General features: G+C 41.1%; 1 protein-coding gene across 3 annotated transcripts in view; it reads right to left on the reverse strand.

The window, feature by feature from the left end:
- Positions 1 to 20,613, reverse strand: part of LOC148020914 (NAD-capped RNA hydrolase DXO1-like) — a 66,913-nt gene that overhangs the window by 24,109 nt on the left and 22,191 nt on the right. For all 3 annotated transcript variants that reach the window (XM_087698725.1, XM_087698727.1, XM_087698728.1), the window contains 8 exons: positions 13,051 to 13,132; positions 12,797 to 12,876; positions 12,673 to 12,696; positions 12,430 to 12,554; positions 10,198 to 10,408; positions 9,871 to 9,924; positions 9,051 to 9,097; positions 8,878 to 8,962 (listed from right to left, as the gene is read on the reverse strand). In XM_087698725.1, coding sequence (XP_087554851.1) covers positions 8,878 to 8,962; positions 9,051 to 9,097; positions 9,871 to 9,924; positions 10,198 to 10,408; positions 12,430 to 12,554; positions 12,673 to 12,696; positions 12,797 to 12,876; positions 13,051 to 13,132 — 708 coding nt within the window. The remainder of the gene's footprint in view (positions 1 to 8,877; positions 8,963 to 9,050; positions 9,098 to 9,870; positions 9,925 to 10,197; positions 10,409 to 12,429; positions 12,555 to 12,672; positions 12,697 to 12,796; positions 12,877 to 13,050; positions 13,133 to 20,613) is intronic.

Raw genomic sequence — 20,613 nt, forward strand, 5'->3', positions numbered from 1 at the left:
CCAAGAAATAGGTTGTGGGGCAATCCTCATGGTGAGGTTTAGGGCCGTATGAAAAGCCAAGTACAAAGGAGGTAATGAGTTCAATGTAGTAGATATCAGCTATGCATCTGAATAGTACTCATCGACATTCATAAGTTGCTCACGCAAGTCTTGAACTTTATTCAAGTGATCCTGCATAGAATCACCCTCATCCATCCTCAATGTCTCAAGCTCTTTCTTTAAGAAAGAGATGTGAGTCTCATTCTTACCAGCAAACATCTGCTCCAAAGTTAGCCAAGCTTCTCGTGAAGAAGCTGCAAACCAAATGTGAGGGATGATGGACCGCTGAACTGCCAATGCAATCGGCGACAATGCCTGTGTATCCCATGCTTTTTGAGCTGCTAATCTTTGGGGAAGTGGCTGAAGTAGAGCAAGCTGAATAGGCTGAGGTGCCCATTGTCCACGTCCTCCTGGAGGAGAAGTAGCACAAGCCACAACTCTAGGCCTAACTTCTTCTCCACTAACGTAGTCCCAAAGATTTTTCGCAACATGCACATTCTTCATCATGAAGGACCAAAGTGAGTAGTTGTTACCATCCAATCTGCCCTCCTTAGATACACAGGTAAATACATCTCCTCCCTGATTTGCCATGATAATCAATACCAAGAGAAGGCAAAAGAGCAATGTCCAAGCTAGGACCAACCTGGAAATCTTCAAAATTTCCAGAAATTACAACAAATAGCTTGCTGCAATTAGTACACTGAGGTACACTCTCAAAACTGTCTGTAATGCACACTATCCAAGGTGCATTCAATGTTCAGCAACACTATATGAGCAAAAACTACAAAATTTCTTGCCCCAAAATTGTCCAAAACAGTCTATCTCTAACTAAGATTGCAATACATGTGCCCATGTCCTCAAAAACCCAGAAAGCCCCAAAATTCTTGACTTATTTTCCAAGAAATTTGCTTCAATCGTGTCCCAAACACGTATTTTGATTTCTGTGTCTACCCTTCTAGAATCTCTTTTTTCAGAGATGAATCTTGAATAGAAAAATAATTTTTTTTAAAATGTTGTACCTCTGGTTCTAACGTGGGATGGCAGCACAAGTGGTGGACAAAGCAAGTGCTAAGCCAGCTAGGCCAAGCAGCCGGCAAGGACCAGGGCTAGAGTGTAGAAGAGAAGTTGCAGGCGGGGTAGCAAGTGCACGTTGGTGACTGGCAACTCTGGAGAAGGAGGGCACTGGTACAAGCAAGTGCGCGACAGGTTAGGGGCTGCGCAAACCACGGCTATGGGCGGGTGGCATGGTCACTAGTAAGCAGGGGCGTCGCAGGCAGTGGTGGCACTTACAGGGCAAGGGCGTCGCAAGCAAGCAAGAGAGGGAGCAAGCAAGCAAGAGAGGGCGCAAGCAAACTGGAGGGTGATCTCCCAGGCGGACTCACGAGCTGCTAGGCATTGGCACAGGGCACAAGCAACTATCGACTAACCAACATGGTGTTGCTGTGGTGGACCTGGTCCCACAGGTGACGAACCTGCTGGGCAGTGGCGGCTGCTGTAGGAGACGGGCAGCACTTGTGAGAGAGGATGAAAGGATAAAAGCTTAGCACAAAAATAGTAGACAGCTTGAGACTGAAGCACGACACCCAATGCAATTGCTGAAAGAGTGTAGAATGCAAGTACAAAGTACAACCCTTAAACCTTAGGGTTGTAGGGGGTGTTCACACCCGAACATGCCAAGTGACCGTAAGTGTGTGTCATAAGCACATACAAAAATATACCATAAGTCTGGGAGAAAAACCTCTCGTACCAAGAGTAAAAAGTGCCCCAGTGTCCTACTGATCACCGACACTCCTATGTGAGCGTAGGTGTAGGTGAGGCGTGAGTGAAATAGCCAACAAACTCCCCTAGAGTGAAGAGTGATCAAGAGTACAAGGATCATCCGCCACCAAAGGAGATCGAATTTAAAGCATTGCGAAATGCTTCAAATTTATCACGAGATAGAGCTTTGGTGAAGATGTTTGCCACATTACTAGTGGTAGGGCAATAGACAAGGCTGATATCACCTACATGCAGCCTCTCTCTGACAAAGTGAGAATATATCTCGATGTGTTTCGTGCATGCATGAAACATTGGGTTCCATGCCACTGCAATGGCACTCTGACTGTCAGTGAACAAAGGAGTAGACTCTGTAACAGATACATCCACATCAGCTAGTAAGCGTCTAATCCATACGCATTCAGCTGTGGTAGTGAAAGCTGCCTTGTATTCAGCTTCACATGACGATGTGGCAACAGTGGACTGTTTCTTGCTAAGCCAAGATATGCAAGACGAGCCAAGAAAGAAACAATTTCCACTAGTAAAGTGACGTGAATCATAATTACCAGCTAAATTAGAATCACTGTAAGCATGTAACTGCAGTGGTTCCCCTTTGGCAGAAAGCATCCAAGAGATCTAGTACCCTGCAAGTAATGAAAGACACGCTTAATAGCTTGCCAATGTGACATGCGTGGCTGATGCATATATCTGCTCAGGGCTGAAACTACAAACTGTATGTCTGGCCTAGTGTTACATAAGTAAATAAGGCATCTAACTGCTGGAGTATATGTGTGTATATCAAACAAATCACTGTCATCATGTTATGATAGCTTAAGTCAAGGTTCCATTGGTGTACAAACTGGCTTGCAATCCTGTAAGCCAAACTTCTCAAGAAGTTTACCAATGTATCTTGACTGTGATAACCCAATACCTCTAACATCATGTATGAACTAAATACCCAAGTAATAATGCCAAGACCCCAAGTGTGACATGTCAAAAGTTTGCTGCAAATTTTGTTTAAATGCTGAAATCTGATCAGCATGTGTCCTTGTAAGCAAGAGATCATCAACATCAAGACAAATGATCAGCATGGATCCCCCCTCTTTACATACGTAAAGGGTAGACTCGGATGAGCTGTTTACGAACCCTTGGCTAAGCAAGAAAGCATCTATCTTTGCATACCAAGCTCTAGGAGCTTGTTTGAAACCATATAAATCTTTTTTCACTTACAAACCAAGTGTTCCAAGCCCTTAACTGCAAAACCAATGGGCTACTGTACATATACTTCCTCATGAAGTTCCCCATGTAAAAATGCAGTTTTAATATCTAACTGATGTACAGTCCATCGATAATGAGCAACCAAAGCAACCATAGACCTGATGGTCGTCATGCGGAAAGTAGGAGCAAACGTCTCCTCATAGTCAATGCCTTTCTTCTGTGCATAGCCTTTAGCTACAAGCCTTGCCTTGTATTTATCAATGGATCCATCTGCATTCTGTTTGAGCTTGTAGACCCATTTTGTTCCAATGGCTTTCTTCCCAAATGGCAAAGATACCAAATCTCATGTTTGATTCTTAGAGATAGAATCTAATTCAGCTTGTATTGCTGCCATCCAATGCACACTCTGTTGTGCATCCTCAAAACATTTAGGCTCCTTATCATCAAGGGTGCTTGCTGCCATAATAAACTCCATGGTATGTGCAATATCATGCATACGAGCTTGCCTTCTACTACGACCAGCCATGGGTGCATCCAAATGACTATCTTTCATAGTCTCTAAATACCATCTAGGCATTTGTTTTACCTCCTGACTGTGCATAAGCTCTTGTTGAGTTTCAGATTCAGCACTTTGTTGAATATTCAGATCAGCCAATGGCTGATTTTCTGCATTTTCAAAAGAAGCAGCTGGCTGAACATTGAGTTCACTTGCTGAAACTCCAACTGAATCACCAAATGTAATGGGCAGCAGCCCTTCAAGTACATCACGGGCAGCCTGATATGTGTCTAAACCAGCCAAGGACAATTCTGATTTTTCATCAAATAGTACATCCCTACTAGCATACACCTTTTTAGAAACTGGATCATAGAATCTATAGCCTTTGCTCTCACTACTATATCCCACCAAAATGCATTTAACAGCCTTGTTATGCAACTTTTTTCTAAGTACCTTTGGAATGTATGTATATGCAAGGCATCCAAAGGTACAACAGTGTCCAACAGAAGGTTCCGACTATTCCAAGCCTCAAAATGTGTAATTTTCTTCAAAGCTTTGGTGGGGCATCTGTTCAAAACATGGCAAGCAGACATGAATGCTTCCATCCAAAAACTGTGACACAAGCTCTTTGTCTTCAGCATACATCCGGGCATCTCCATGAGTAACCGATTCTTCCTCTCTGCAACCCCATTCTGCTGTGGGGTATAAGCAGTAGTGTACTGATAGACAATGCCCTTCTACTTCAAAAAAAAATTCAGCATAGAGGACATAGCCCATGACATAAAGTGTCTGTCAAGACCAAAGTCATGTGTTCTTTGTCTCTCACCATGCATTTGTCATCATCAAATGTGACCTGCAATCCACAATGTGCCAAAGAATAAATAGAGAGCAAATTCTTCTTTATGCCTGGCACAAATAAAGCATCTTGTAGGCAGAGAATAGAGACATCAATGGCTATGAGCACAATCTCCCCAATACCTTGAACAAGGTATGATCCATTGTTGGCACACTGTACAGACTTGCCAATTGGAGCTGCACTAATAGAAGCAAATAAATCTCTGCAAGATGTAATGTGCCTAGAAGCACCACTGTCAAAAAACCAAGTGTCTACATCCTTAGTAGAGCTAAATGCTCAATCAGCCCAAGAAGTGTCATAAGTGCATGTGTAAAAACAATAGTCCCTGTCTGCAACAAAGGACGCGGACTCGGTAGCAGTAGAAGGAGCATCAGCAATAGACATTCCTGACTCCTTTTCCTTCTCCTTGGCAATGCGCTTTTTGCACTCAGTCATGTAATGGCCTGGCTTCTTGCAATAATGGCATTTTTCCTTTTTAACTTGCGTGCCCCCTTGTTTTTTACTTGCCTATGATGTGCCAGAAGTCCCACAACTCTACGAAGCATTTTTCACTTGGCTGCCTTTGCCCTTCTGCCTAGCCATAAAAGCCTGCTCAAAGGCTATAACATCCACACCACTATTTCTTCTTGTTTGCTCCTCCTCTAGAAGCAAACTCACTAGCAAAAGAAAAGTGATTGGCTGTGCGGCAATCCTCATGCTAAGGTTTAAGGCCGTATGAAAAGCCAAGTACGAAGGAGGTAATGAGTTCAAAGTGGTAGATATCATCTATGCATCCGAATAGTACTCATCAACATTCATGAATTGCTCTCACAAGTCCTGAATTTTGTTCAATTGATCCTAAATAGAATCACCTTCATCCATTTTCAATGTCTTTAGCTCTTTCTTTAAGAAAGAGATGCGAGTCTCATTCTTGCCTGCAAACATCTGCTCCAAAGTTAGCCAAGCTTCTCGTGAAAAAGCTGTTGAACGAATGTGGGGGATGATTTACCGTTGAACTGCCAATGCAATTAGCGACAAAGCCTGTGCATCCCGTATATCCCATGCTTTTTGAACTGCTAATCTTTGTGGAAGTGGCTGAAGTGGAGCAGGCTGAGGTGCCTATTGTGCACGTCCTCCTAGAGGAGGAGTAGCTGGAGCCACAACTCCAAGTCGAGCTTCTTCTCCACAGGCATAATCCCAAAGATTCTTAGCCACAAGTACATTCTTCATCATGAAGGACCAAAGTGAATAGTTATTTCCATCCAATCTGTCCTCCTTGGATACATAGGTGAAGACATCTCCTCCCTGATTTGCCATGATTATCAATTACAAAAAAAAAAAATGCAAAAGAGCAATGTCGAAGCGGGACCAAATTGAAAATCTGAAAATTCCCAACTTTTTGCAATTAGTGTACAGAGGTGCACTCTATCAAAACTGTCTATAATGAGTGCACTCCAATGTGCAATCAGTGTTTAGCAACACTGTACCAGCAAAGTCCCCTAAATTTCTTGCCTCAAATTTGTTCAAAACAGTCTTTCTGTGACTGTAATTGCAGTGTGTGTGCCAATGTCTTAAAAAACCATGAAAGCCCCAAAAAAATTTGCATTCAATGTGTCCCAGACATGTTTCTGAATGCTATGTCTACTGCGTAGAAACCCCTACTTCCAGAAATTTATGCTAGAATTAAAAAATTAAAAAATTTTACCACAAAAATCACAGGTTGACTAGCGTAAATTTGTCAGGCAGGTGTCAGCCGGGTACAGTCAAGTACAGGCGTCGCTTTAGACGGGCGCTTCAGTCGGACTGAGCTGGCAATGGTTGACGGGTGCAACGACTGGTGATTGTTTACGGGTGCAACAACTGGCATGTGGCACAAAGGACGCATTTGACGAGACGTTTGGCAGGGCATTTGGCGGGGCACGACATGTGACGAACGGCACAACAACACTAGTGGGGCGTGCAGTGGCTAGAGGGCAACGTTGCAACTACAAACTGGCGTGGCAAAGGGAAGGCGTTAGGCGGGCTAGAAAAGGCAAGCACCTAATGTTAGACGGATGGGCTCACGCTAGCAACGCCTCCACAAACTGGCAAGGGGCTCTAGAAATGTGACACAAGACGAACATAAAGGGGTCAAACGCTTGAGGTCCACATAGCAAGAGCTGGAGAAGCTGATGAGGAGAATGTTGGCTACAGCTACACGTCGTGCTGAGCTTGCGGCAAGGTTGAGCTGAAGAGAACTGCGAAGCTGAGCTGAATAGAGCTGAGTTGAAAAGAGCCACTGCTGCTCTAATACCAAATGTGAGACAGGACGGCAGGATCGAAGCTCAGCATAGAAAACAGTAGACAATCTAAGAGTGAAGCACGACACCCAATGCAATTACTGAAAGAGTGTAGAATGCAAGTACACCCGAACATGGTAAGTGCCCGTAAGTGTGTGTCATAAGTACATACGAAATAATACCATAAGTCTAGGGAAAAAAACCTCTCCTACCGAGAGTAAAAAGTGCCCCAAAGTCCTACTGATCATCGACACTCCTATGTGAGCGTAGGCGTAAGTGAGGCGTGAGTGAAATAGCCAACAACACAAGCGGTCTTCCACCAGACAGAGCTGGATTGTGTGGAAACTCTCAGATGCTTAGCAGAGCTGAACCCTCCTCTGATACCAAATGTGAGAGGGTGAGAGGATCGAAGCTCAGCTAAGAGTGCAGTAGACAGTGTGGAGAGTGAAGCACGACACCCAATGCAATAGATTTAAAGAGTGTAAACTGAAAGTACAAAGTATAACCCTTAAACCTTAGGGTTGTAAGGGGTGTTCACACCCGAACACGATAGGTGCTCGTAAGTATGTAACATAAGCACATACGAAAGAAGACTAAGTCTGGGGGAAAAAACCTCTCGTAGAGAGTAAAAAGTGCCCCAATGTCCTACTAATCACCGACACTCCTCTCTGAGCATAGGTGTGAGTGAAACCCAAGAAGTGAAACCCAACAAAAGAAGTCCACCAGCAAGAGGTTTGAGAAGAAAAAGGCTGATAAGAATAAAAATCTTATGATATGCTTTGCCATGGCGGTTTCCCTTGCATATAGAGCATCACCACTCATTCTTATTTCTTTTCCCCAATATCTCATCCCATCCCATAACCCTAAATTTTTAATAAGAAATCCTAAAACACCTATTTACTACTCATTTTCAATCCTTGTGCCCTTCCCTTCCCCTATATTATCTTATCCTCGAACCTCGTTTGTCCTTTGATAGCGTCAATGTGAGTGCTAGATGGTAGCAAGGGGATGAGAGAATGAGGAGGGTTGGCTGATCGAGAAGGATCAATGATGGATAATGAGTGTGGGAGGGCAAGCCGCCTATATATAGGAAAATTGGGGCCACAATTGGGTCCAGGACAGCCAAAAGTGCCTTGAAAGAATGGACTAATGTGCCCTTCATCTTAAGTTCCTAAAGCACATAAAATGATAGACAAATACAATGTCAAAGCTCCTGATGTCCTCGTCTAACTCAATCTCATGCTCACAGGTAAGAGATGACCACAAGACACACGACTACTAACATTGGTCATGTGAGCCAGCGTGGTTGGTGTGGAGAGGTGCCAAGTACAGCCCACTGTGGGCTGTACCTCATGGAAGGCTTTCTGTTGGCAATCAATTAGTCAAGTTCACCACCTACTATGCGAGGCAGAGATGCACAATGCGATATTCATAATCAAGGTTCACTCATGAACCATAGTGGGCCTTGAGGCTTTGCCCAACGGTCATGCACTATCATGTCATGACCCCATCCCTGTTTCCTGTCTCTCTCCCCTATCCCATGTGACTATGACTACAGGGCTGGTGTAACTATAGTATCAAACACCTGTTGATACCCTACACCATCACAATGCTAGAAGCAAGGAGACTAGTGTATGTACCGCTTCACCAAAAGTAGGATGACATGACCACCAATATGTCCCCCATCCTATATATTGACACAATTTTGAAATTTGGATGTATGGTTCAGAGAGCTATTGGAGATCATAACCTTGGTCTTCCCTAGGTTCACCATCAGGTCTTCTTAAGCTCAAATTGTTTTCTCTCTTAAGTGCCTCAGCTGCATCTCATATAAGGACAATGTAGGACATGGATGGAAATCCAACCCAACATAACCTCACAGTCCTCTCTATCTGTCAATAAAGCCTGCAATCATGCTGCATGCAGCCCACTTACAGACAAAATACACAGTTGACAGAAGGGAGACATCACAATAGTGCTCTGTGTTCAAAAACAAATGGAAGGAAGTCCACTCATGGAAAACAAAATACTAAGACCTTATAGAGTCAGGCAAAAAAAGCTATATACCATGTTTACCAGCAGATTGCATGAGCCTATTACTGTCATAAACCTAAAAGGTTTTAATTAATTTATTTTTCCTCTAAAAAAGGGTATAGTCTTCCCATTTCGGAGCGTATTACCATGAAGCAAACTATATTTTCAAACACCAAGTAGTCAATTTAAGCTTCGATGCAACTCCCAATTGGCCAGATTACCTGCCACAAGTTCCGCTCTTTCACTTTCTGAGTTATCTCCCTTGTCCTCATGACTTCAGTTCGCACCAACACACCATTATCATCTCTGCATGAAAATCAAAGAACAACTTTTAAGTCTTATGGAAAGATTAGCACCCATCCAGATGGTACACATTGAGTTCCAGTGGACTAACCTGAATCCACAAACAATCTGAGAGACTCCAGCTAAAAATGATTGGATCTGTTTCCATTGAATAGCAGCCAGATTTGTGCACAAATCTTAGTTCAGAACTCGATATAATAGTGACAAGACATGACCAGCCAAACAGCTCCTCACAAAAAATATCCGAACTGCTACTGTGTCAGTTTTCCTATTTGACATATTAGACTTTCAAAGACAACGTAATGATAGACTTCTTTGATTTACTAAGAAAATTTGGCAGGACTACAGGCTTGGTTAGCTTGAGATGTTTGCATCATTTAGCTAGACAACCTCCAGGAAAAGGTTAACCAGTTCATGAACCTAAAAACAGTGGCCTCCAGCTAGTGTAACTAAAGAACATCAATAATCTTAGTCATATGTTGCTACACATGGCCACTCTGCTAATCATTTCAGTAACCACGTCACTACATGCAATCAGAATGTGGATGCTAGCAATGTGATGGTAACATTAAAGGAATGACCTAAGAGCTTTCAACAGGAGTACAGGTGCTGTCAACTCAAGGTATCCATAAGCTACATTTTCTTCCAGGAAAATTTGACCAGTCTATATACTTGAAAAAAGTGGACTGTGGCTGCTACAATGGAAGGGCATGATGAATCTTGTTTAATGATCTCTTGAGGTACAGTAGCACATTACTAATCATTTCAGTAACCAAGTCACATATATGCAAGCTGTATACAAGCTGTAAGGATCAAGAGAAGGCTAATAGTAATCCTCTATATGCAAACTTCAAACATGACAAACGACAGGCTTTCTGTTGGTGTAAATAATTTTTTGTTCAAAAGCTTACCCAGAATTTCAACAATTTGTTTCTTTGAAACTTTTCTATTGTTCGAGAATCCAACTGCAGCATACCAAACAGTCTCATAAAAAACATGATCTCTGTCATTATTGGCTTTTTCAAGAGAACACGGTTATATCACTAATGCAAAGACACAATTTATAAATGGTAACAGAAGCATAACATATTTTTCTGAATGCGTGACTAGTTAGAACATATGTCATCAATATTTTTAAGTTTCTTCTACAGAGTGCATTACTGCAACTTGGTTCGTAGTATTTTATCCAAAACTTCAAAAGTCAGCATCGTTAAACTTTATCCTTAAATAGGATATACCTCTCTGCTGGTTTTAAGTTCAACATAGCGCCGTTTCCCTGCTTTTGCTCCATCATAACAATCCATTTCAGCACCCATTACAATCCGGTGGGCTCCCAGCTTTGTCTTGATGAGGGCACAAAACTCGGTGTTAGCATCCACCACTTCCAAACCAGTATCAGATGTTTCACTCTCTGTAGCAAGTTGCTCAAATGCATAACCCCAGTATGTCCTGTCCCAACCACAAACGAAATTATGAGTAGACATTGGTTGACACTCTGATTTTCAAGCATCTTAGAAAGAAAAGTACATCATGCAGTTGACCTGATTTGAAAATCCAAAAACCATGTGATAATTAACTTCTAGAGAAAGATTAGCAGAAATACTCAAAGAAAACTGTGGAGAAAGCTTAATGCATGTTCTTTATAAATAGAATGAACCAATAAATATGTAATGTGCTGTGCTTTGGAGGCTTTCATACCATCTAAAAATTCTTACAATAAAAATATTTCAGAGGACAGCTGTTGGAAATAGCGTTGGAAATTTCATACTAATGACAGAGGCATCATTTTGTTTCCATCCAAATTTATTGGATGCATACTTCAGTGTTTTAAACTTGAGAACTGCACACAAAATTTCACACCTCTGGAGACAGCATTTAAGTTTTTTGGTTGAGGATATTAAGGTTTCCTCTAACAAAGCAAGCTGTTGCTGCCACATTTATTTCTGCAATACATGACTAGAAAGTGATTATGTATTGTCCAAATTGAGCAGGTTTCTGCAAAGTCCAAGTTGTAGGAAGTTTCTGGCAAATACGCTCTATTTCCTCTATAGAGAAACAAGAATGAAAATAGAAACCGCAATGTCAAAAATTTGCAGTTTTAGGAAGTTCTTGGTAAATATGCTCTATAGAGAGACATTAAGATTGTTTGCAAGGTGTTGGGCTTACTTCCAATGGCACTTGATTGTGCTCTCCCCTATTCCTGTACAGAACATTTATATTTGTTGCATACATATGTTATGCAGCTTGTCAGTCATTCTAGTGTAAATATATCCTTCCACTGGTCTGTTGTACCCTTTTATAGCAAGGGGTTTGTCACCCAAAATTAGGACCTGCACTTTCCAGTTTAGTTTAGATTCCAAATCAAGCATCAAGGAGATCATTTGTGATAACCCTCTCCCGACATCTGAAGGCCACCACTAGTAGCCATCTGCACGCTATTCTACAACTATGGCTGTCCTAGCTACCTTCTTCAATTTTTTGGATTCCTCATTAACTTAGAGGGGAGATCTCTTAGCTTACATCATCGAGCCTTCTCTACCTTTCGAACAAAGAGCATGGTACTCGGCCTCTATAGAGAAAAGTGCTACATTAGCTACTTCTTACTGCTCCAAAAGATAGCTCCTGAACCAAGGAAGAAAGCAAAACCTGTAATGGACCGTCTCGAATCACATTACCTACCCAATTAGAGTCATTCCATCCAGTAAGAGTGGCCTCCTCTCCACACATGATCCCATAGGATCGAGTCCCTTGTAGATAGTGCAGAACGCATAAAGCGGCTCTCCAGTGAGCCTAAGTAGGAGTCTTCATAAAAGAAGACAGCAAAGCCACCACAAAAGAGATGTCCAGCCGAGTGTGGATCAGCCAAACCAAAGAGCCAACAAGGCACCTGTAGTGGGTAGCATCTGGAAGGGGATCACCTACTGCCAATAACTTGGACTCAGTGTCCATGGGGCAAGAAATAGGCCAACACTCAGCCACACCAAACTCCTTAAGTAATGCGGAGATGTAGCTATGCTAGGAAATAAAGATGGCCATACCAAACTTCTTTTTCCCCAATAATTATTGCACTTCACAAGTAGCATTAGTAATGTATTAATGAATCAATAAAAGTGATGCAATTTGATTCTTCAAAACCTCCTTCAACATTTTTGCAGATACAATGTAGCACATGTACACATTTCATTGGGAATGTCATTTTTCTTTCAAAATATTGAAGGTGTGTATGTGACAGTTAAAAGTGGCGTATCTCCCCTTAATAAAAACATGCTCAATTAAAAGACTCCTTTAAGAGACCATGGATACAAACCTTTTGTATATTTTAGCTACAATGTCATCTCACTTTCTGAACCTACACTGTGAGAGTTAATATTTTGAGAGTTAATATGCCACACAAGCTGATGCCTCCTAAAAACCGTGAAAGAATTTTCCAGTAATTTTGGACTGTATGGGGATCATTGGAATTTGCTTACATTCTGCGTTGCCTTTCATCCTGAGGCACTTCTGGGAGTTTGTGTACATCAAGATAGACAGTCCCACGGCGCTTATGAACTCCCATTTCCCATGCTTCAGCTCTGTTGTAAGCAGTTCCTAAAATCTGAGATACAAAACAAGTCTTAGTTGAAAACAATTTACCAGAATGTAAGAACATCAGATGTAGCCAAGTTTAGAAAGCAAGGATGAAGAATTTTTTCCCCAAAAAAAAGGCTTCCCACCTTGTTCAAATTGTTCCGGAATGTCTGTTCCAAAATAGCAAATTAGAAGATTCAGATGTTACCAAATTGGAGAATAAATAAGGCATTAGCTAGCACACAATGAAAGTTTCAGAAAATCCCATACTACAAAGTGGATGTTGTTAAGCGGAATTCTGTTTTCTCTTAAGCAATTGAGAAGATCCCCAAATCCACAGCTATCAGGATCTGGCATGGAAAAAATGTAAAATCATTTGAACTGCATAGGTACACAACATACACGAAGAAAACAGGGCATAAACCTTCATGGCCATCAATGTCTTCTGATTTCTAAACCATATGTATTGAAAGCTCCTTGAATCCTAACATCATGCATATTTTCAAACATCCAAACAGTACTACCTTCCCTCTTCTCCACAAATGTCTCATAGCCCATGTTCAAATCTGCTCCAATTTCTTGAAAGACACCATGGCGGAAATGCCTCTGTTAAACACAACCAATAACAACAAATGAAGTTTCAGAGCAAAGCATCTTGCTGTGATCATCAGCAGACCAGAAACTAACTGAAGCAAGTGACACAAATCAGAGAACATTGAGCACATAGTTCACAAAGCACAGTGGTTGACCTCTAAACCACAATACAAAGCATGCAGGTTTCTCGTTACAAGTGTTAGGTCAATGGTGTAATGCAAAGGCCATTTTATCAATTTTCTACAAGCAAAGAACTTCCAATGTGGAGACGTGTTGGTGAACCAGGCTTAAGACATGATGTCAAGCCTCCTAAATAGTAGAATACCATGCACTTAAGTGGATCTTGCAGTAAGAAACATTTGGTCGAACTGCTCCAACACACTAAAATTCAAAAGATAAAGGTATATCATTGCAGTTGTAGGTTGGCGTCGTGATAGACTTTCGGGTTTCGGTGCTGGGCAACCTCTTTTTTAGGCCAGTAGCAAGGCAGATTTGTATTTATTGCAAGTACACCATTTTCGGGCACCCCTAATACATTACCAGCCCCAGGATTGGCTGCGATTACAGACTGAAAACCTGTTTTCCTCTGCATTTACTACTCTCTTTCTTTGCCCCGCATTGTGTATTCCCTTCGGCATCGGGTACTCCTCATCTACCTTGCCCCAATCAGTTTTCTTCTATACACTGGCCCAATGGACCCCGCCTTGTGAAGAAAACTGCTAGGGTTTGCACTGAGGAAATACAGAGTGTACAATCACGACAGAAACACAAAGAGACAAACACAGACACAAAGAGCAAAACTCAAAACTCAAACACAGAGACTCAAACACAAACAGCAAAAGGGAGAGATGATGCCAGGCGGCTCCAGAAGGGTGCAAACGCAAGCTATAGGATGTCGCCTGATGGTGAAGATATTGGCGATGGCAACTAGAGGCCCAATGCAACATGGGAGATGGCGCCAAACAGTGGATGGCAGCTGGAAGAAGGCGCACAGCACTATGAAGCTGGAGGGAGAGGTGGCAGCAGTCGCAAAGGTTGGACAACCACGTGGAGGTAGACTAATGTCTGCAATCTGCACTGGAGAATGTGAAACTTGCACAGATGGAATGGACTAAATGGGGGCAGCCTATCTATTTATAGATGTTGAAGGGTGCCCCAAAAATTAGGGTTTTTGGGAGACCACTGAAACTCTCTCGCTCCCCTTTTTAGGGTTTTTCATTAATTAAGTGTGTTTTGGGGCTGTTTAAGAATGCTAATCAACTGAAAAGCGTGTTTTAGCTCAACACGCCTATCCTAAGGACACCTCTTCTTAGTCACCTGTTAGATTCCGGGAACAGATTTCTTGAATCTCATGGAAGCACGAGTGTTCTTCACCTCCCAGCCACGCCTAGATAAGTGCTGGCCTTCAAACTTATCTTTTTGCTAGCCGTCAACTGGCTGGAGTCCTACTATTTCTGGACTCCCTTACTTTCTAGGCTCCCCTTGACCCCGTTCGGGCGCCCAAGAGCCTGGACGGTCACTCTCGTGCATGTTCCCCTAAATTTACCTTAATGTAACATTAAATATCCCTTTTAATGTCACATTTCATACTTATGACCTTAATGTAGCATTAAATATTACTTTTAATGTCACATTAATGTCACATTTCCTTCCCCTTAAGAATCGGTTTCGTCCTCGAAAACGATATTTGGAAGGTCTAACTGTAAATCGGGAAACCTTTTCTTTAAAGTACTTACTCGCTCCCATGTTGAGCTTTCTTCTGAACAATCTTTCCACTTAACCAAATATTCTTGATAAATAGTATTCCTCGTTCGTCTATTACAAACATTTAATATTTTTTCTGGTTCATGTGGATTAGATTGGTCATAGAATAACTCCTCAATGTCATCATTTAAGACTAAATTATCCAAATCACCCAGCTTCTTCCTTAATTTGCTTACATGAAAAACTGGATGTATTTTACTACCAATAGGTAGTTGGAGCTTGTAAGCCAATTCTCCCACCCTTTTAAGTATTATGAAAGGACCACAATACCTTGGTGAAAGCTTTGGACAATGTCCCTTTTTCATAGTTTTAGTTTGTTCAGGCACCTTAAGATAGATCAATTCTCCTTCTTCAAAGGAGATGTCTCTACGGTGAGGATCTGCATATGCTCTAGCTCGATTTTGAGCTTTTTTAATATTTTCTTAAGCAAATTTCAACATACTATTCATATCCTCCAAAAAGTCTTTAGCTGCCTGAACCTTTTCCTTATGCAGTCCTACTGCAAAAGGAGCTCTGGGCTGAAACCCATACATCAACATAAATGGACTATATCCAGTGGAAGAGTGTTTGGCACTGTTATATGCAAACTCTGCTATCGGTAAATACTCTTCCCAATTAGTTTGCCTTTTGCTTACATATGCCCTAAGCATATCTTCAAGAATTTGGTTAACCCTTTCAGTTTGCCCATCTGTTTGCGGATGATCCGCCGTACTCATGCTAAGTTTCGTATCCAATTTCCTAAATACCGCACGCCAAAAATGGCTATCAAATTTTCTATCCCGATCAGAAATTATATTTGCTGGAAGGCCATACAATCGGTATATGTTCTCTACGAACAATCTAGCCAATTCTGGTGTTTTAACATCAGTTGAAGTTGGAATAAACCTAGCCATTTTGGTTAACCTATCCACAATTACCCACACAGAGTCGTGCCCCCTCTGTGTTCTAGGTAGAGCAACAATAAAATCCATGGAGATACTCTCCCATTTTCCCGAAGGAATTTCTAATGGATGGAGAAGTCCTCCCATTTTTAATTTTTCAGCTTTATTAACCTGGCATTTATTACATTTGACCACATAGTCAAGGACGTCCTTATTCATTCCAGGCCAATAGAACTGCCTTTTAATAAGACTATAAGTCTTATTAACTCCTGGATGTCCCGCACTAGGGGTATCATGACACTCAAAGAGTATCTGGCGCCTTATTTCTATATCTTTCGGGACACATACCCTACCCTTGTAGAGTAAATAACCATTATCAATGGTAAAATTCTTCCACTTGAATCCAGTTTGAGCAACCCCTAATGCTCCATTTCCTAGTTGAACATCCTCAGATATTCGTTCCTCAGTAGAAGCACTTTCATTTGGATCCCCATTTTTTATTGCTTCCCATATGTTGGAATATGCCGGATCAACCTGACATTTCCCTTTTAAAGATTCAAGCAAATTGGAAGTGAACTGAGTAAAACTCAATTCATTAATGATGGGCATTCTGCTGAGTGCATCAGCTACTATATTATACTTTCCTTTCCTATATCTTATTTCATAGTCGAACCCTTGGAGGAGTTCGGCCCATCTGGCTTTACGCCCATGTAAATCTGGTTGATCATTAAGCCACTTAATGCTTTCATGATCCGATAAGATCAAAAGTTTGGCACCATACAAATAGTGCCTCCATTTCTTCATTGCATGTACTATTGCATACAGCTCCCTCTCATAAACAGAATAATTCTGTTTTACACGATCTAATTTCTTGCTTTCAAAAGCAATTGGTCGACCTTCTTGTAATAAGACCGCGCCTATTGCCTTATCACTGGCATCAGCTTCAACCACAAATGGTTTATTGGGATCCACTATTAATAATACTGGAGCTGTAGCAATAGCTACCTTAAGTTTTTGAAAACTTTCATTTTGGTCTGTTCCCCAATTAAAACTTTTCCCTTTCCCTTTAAGTTGGTCTGTCATTGGAACAGCTATTTTGGCATAATCTCGAATGAATCTACGATAAAATCCAGATAAACCTAGGAAGATCTGCAGCTCTTCCAGGTTCCGTGGAGGTGGCCATTCAATAATTGCCCTTACTTTTTCTGGATCCATGTTGATTTCCTCTTTCGAGATTATATGCCCTAAATATTTGACCTCTTGTGCAAAGAATTCACATTTAGTTTTCTTCGCATAAAGGGAATGTGTTCTTAACAGTTGGAATACTAATTGTAAGTGTTCCAAATGTTCTTCTCTTGATTTACTAAAGATCAAGATATCATCCAAAAAGACTACTACAAAATGTCCTAGATAGGGCCGTAAAACACTATTCATCAGCTTCATAAAGGTAGCTGGTGCATTAGTGAGACCAAAAGGCATCACCAAGAAATCATAATGCCCGTATCTAGTACGAAATGCCGTTTTGGAAATATCTTGTGCCTTAATTCTTATTTGGTGATAACCTCATCTTAAGTCTATCTTTGTGAAGAATTTTGCCCCTTGCAATTGATCAAAAAGATCTTCCATTCTGGGCATAGGAAATTTATTCTTCACCGTTATTTTATTAAGTGCTCTATAGTCAACACAAAGTCGCATAGAACCATCTTTTTTCTTTACCAATAAAATTGGTGAAGCCCAAGGTGAATTACTAGGTTGAATAAATCCTTTATCCAGGTAATCCTTAATTTGTCTCTCAACTTCTTGATGCTGTGTTTCACTTAACCTATATGGTGGTTTTGAAATTGGGTGTGTATCCTTATTTATATCAATTGGGTGATTTATTTCACCCCTATCAGGTGGAAGGCCACTAGGTAAATCAGAAGGAAACACATCTTTAAAATCATCTAACAAACTGTTCAATTCATTATTTACATTCAATTCGCAAACATAAGAAAATTGTTGCTTTATATTATAGAAAGTAAAAGTATTTTGTACAGGAAGAGACCATAGCATATATACCTCACAAACTTCCTTCTTTATCAACTTCTGAACTTCAGTAGAACACAGCAAAGGATTATCAGATACTTCATGTTCACCTTGAATGACAAAAGTCTTACCATCCCTTTCAAATTCCAGTGTATTATGGTGATAGCTCCGTTTTAAGGATGGTTCTAATCCCCATAGCCACTCCCTCCCTAGAGCAATATCAGCTCTTTCCATGTTCATTATTTGGAAATCAAGCTTATCTTTATATCCTTGAATTTCGATTTCCAAATTGGATACCATTGTATCCCATATTTTATTGTCTTGGCCTTGCATCATACGCACAACATATTGATGCTCACTGTTTTGTTGGGGAAGTTTTAATTTTTTGACAAGTGCATAATTTATAAAATTATGTGTGGCAGAGTCATCAATCATGACTCTAACCCGTTTTCCAGCTATCAGTCCATGTACTCTAAGTAAATCATGTGGCCCAAAAGTAGGCTGCCACAAAGAAGTTGACATACAACACTTATGTTGTATATCCATGTGCAAGACCTTTAAAGATTTATACTTTTCATGGCCCTTTAATTCTAAGGTCTGCACTACATGGATTTGTTTTTCTTTTCCCTTACCCTTGTCCTTTTCTTTGTCTTCCCCCTTTTTCTTTTGAGGGCAATTCCAAGCAGCATGGTTAGGGGATAGGCAATTAAAACACAATTTTTGTTTTTTGGCCTTATCAAAGTCATCAGGACTTAGCTTTGGCCTCATATATGGTTTCTTTTCAAAAGGTTGTTTTTTACCTTTGAAAAATGGCATTTTTCTTTTAAATTTGCCCACAAATTTTGAGGTTTCTAGTTCCTTAGACTTGGACTCCATATCAGTGAGACTGGTGAGTGTACCTGGACGCATACTATCTTCATAAATTAATGCAAATTTAATTGCCTCTTCAAGCGTCTTAGGTAAACTCCGTTTTACTTCCTTTTTACAGGCTTTGTCCAGTCCCCTAATGAATCCTCTTGTTTTTTGGAATTCATCAATTCCTTCTAGTTTGAGGATTATTTTAAAGTTCGCCACCACTTATATGCTTTGGGCCCCAAAGTTAAACTGGCCTCCAGTGCTTGGAGATGTGGTGGTGTATTTTTTAATTTATGTAAATCTTCCCATTTTTGGAGGAAATTAAAGATTGTATCTTTATTCCTATCTTTTTCCTCCCCGTAAAATTGAGGTGGTTTCATATCTTTTAAAACCAGATTATCCCTCAATTTATGATAGGTTTGGGGTTCTCTAGAATCTGGAATGGTCGCATCTAAATCTTTCGATGAAGATGGGACATCTGAGATTTCTATTTTATTTTTATCTTTTTCCAACAATAAAGTTAGCTGAGATTTTATTTCAGTAAGTGTTTGAGTTAAAAACTCCATTTGAACCCCTTGAGTTTGCACACGAGCAGAAAGATCATCAAATTGCTCTCTCGTGGCAAAAAATTCTTCCCATTGTTCTTCTTGTATGTCTGGTTCATGGGGATCTACCATAGGTTGATCCCTGGAGCTAGAACTTTCCATTACCCTTTCTTTGCCTTTCTCTGCCATTAATACACTGGAATTGGAAAGCAAAAATAAGAAATTTGCATACAAGATAAAATACTTCCCTGATTTTTTATGGCAGGCAGTGGCTTCAGTTATGTATGAAGTTTTTCTGCCTGTCTCACAGCAGTCGCAGTCCAATCCGACTCAGCAATCTGATACTGGCGGCTCCCCTCTGATCTAATTCTCACGGATGCTGGCAACTTCACATCAGATCTGGTTGGTCTTCGCGAATACTGACAGCTCCACGCTTGGTCTAGTTGGTCTTCGCGCTGGTCTGGTTGGTCTTCACGATCATGATCCTTACGTTTTTTTTTTTAATTCTGCCCGTTACGTTTTCTGCCACGGGTCCCGTAACGTTAGACCAATGATAAAGGTCACTTACGTGACGTGGCGCTGTATTACTAATGTAATAAGTCTTCTCCGTTTTCCTCACGGTCCGTCGATTCCCTCGCGACGAGACGGTTCTTCATGGCCCGTTTTCTGACTGACGATCCATCGACTATTATCGACGTCTTGATGACTAGCAACCCCAGCAATTATTTCCGTGATGAATCAATTCACGTCTTCACAGTTCCTGATTCCGGCTGCTCACGCGATATGACCAAAAACTGACGACCTGACGAATTCTTGTTTTTTTTAAATGATCAGAAACATAGGCTCTGATACCAATGTTAGATTCCGGGAACAAATTTCTTGAATCTCATGGAAGCACGAGTGTTCTTCACCTCCCAGCCACGCCTAGATAAGTGCTGGCCTTCAAACTTATCTTTTTGCCAGCCGTCAACTGGCTGGAGTCCTACTATTTCTGGACTCCCTTACTTTCTAGGCTCCCCCTGACCCCGTTCGGGCGCCCAAGAGCCCGGACGGTCACTCTCGTGCATGTTCCCCTAAATTTACCTTAATGTAACATTAAATATCCCTTTTAATGTCACATTTCACGCTTATGACCTTAATGTAACATTAAATATTACTTTTAATGTCACATTAATGTCACATCACCTTTATTCCAATGGCAACATCTTCTTTGGTTTTCTTACAAGTACTTTATTGAAGGACATCTATGGCTGACATGTATGCTATAGGGAATCATGTGGTTCAGGATCATTCAGTCCAACCACCATCTTATTACTCTCTCCCATTATATTCTTATGAGGCTTCTAGTCCCCGATTGGCATTGATGGTACCTCCTGAGCAAGTGCTAGTCCTACCCTCTCTCTCCGCATCCAACAAGCTGGAT

This window comes from Lygodium microphyllum, chromosome 18 (genome assembly GCF_053477565.2).
Source record: "Lygodium microphyllum isolate KBCC chromosome 18, Lygodium_microphyllum_v1.1.10, whole genome shotgun sequence".
NCBI lineage: Eukaryota > Viridiplantae > Streptophyta > Polypodiopsida > Schizaeales > Lygodiaceae > Lygodium > Lygodium microphyllum.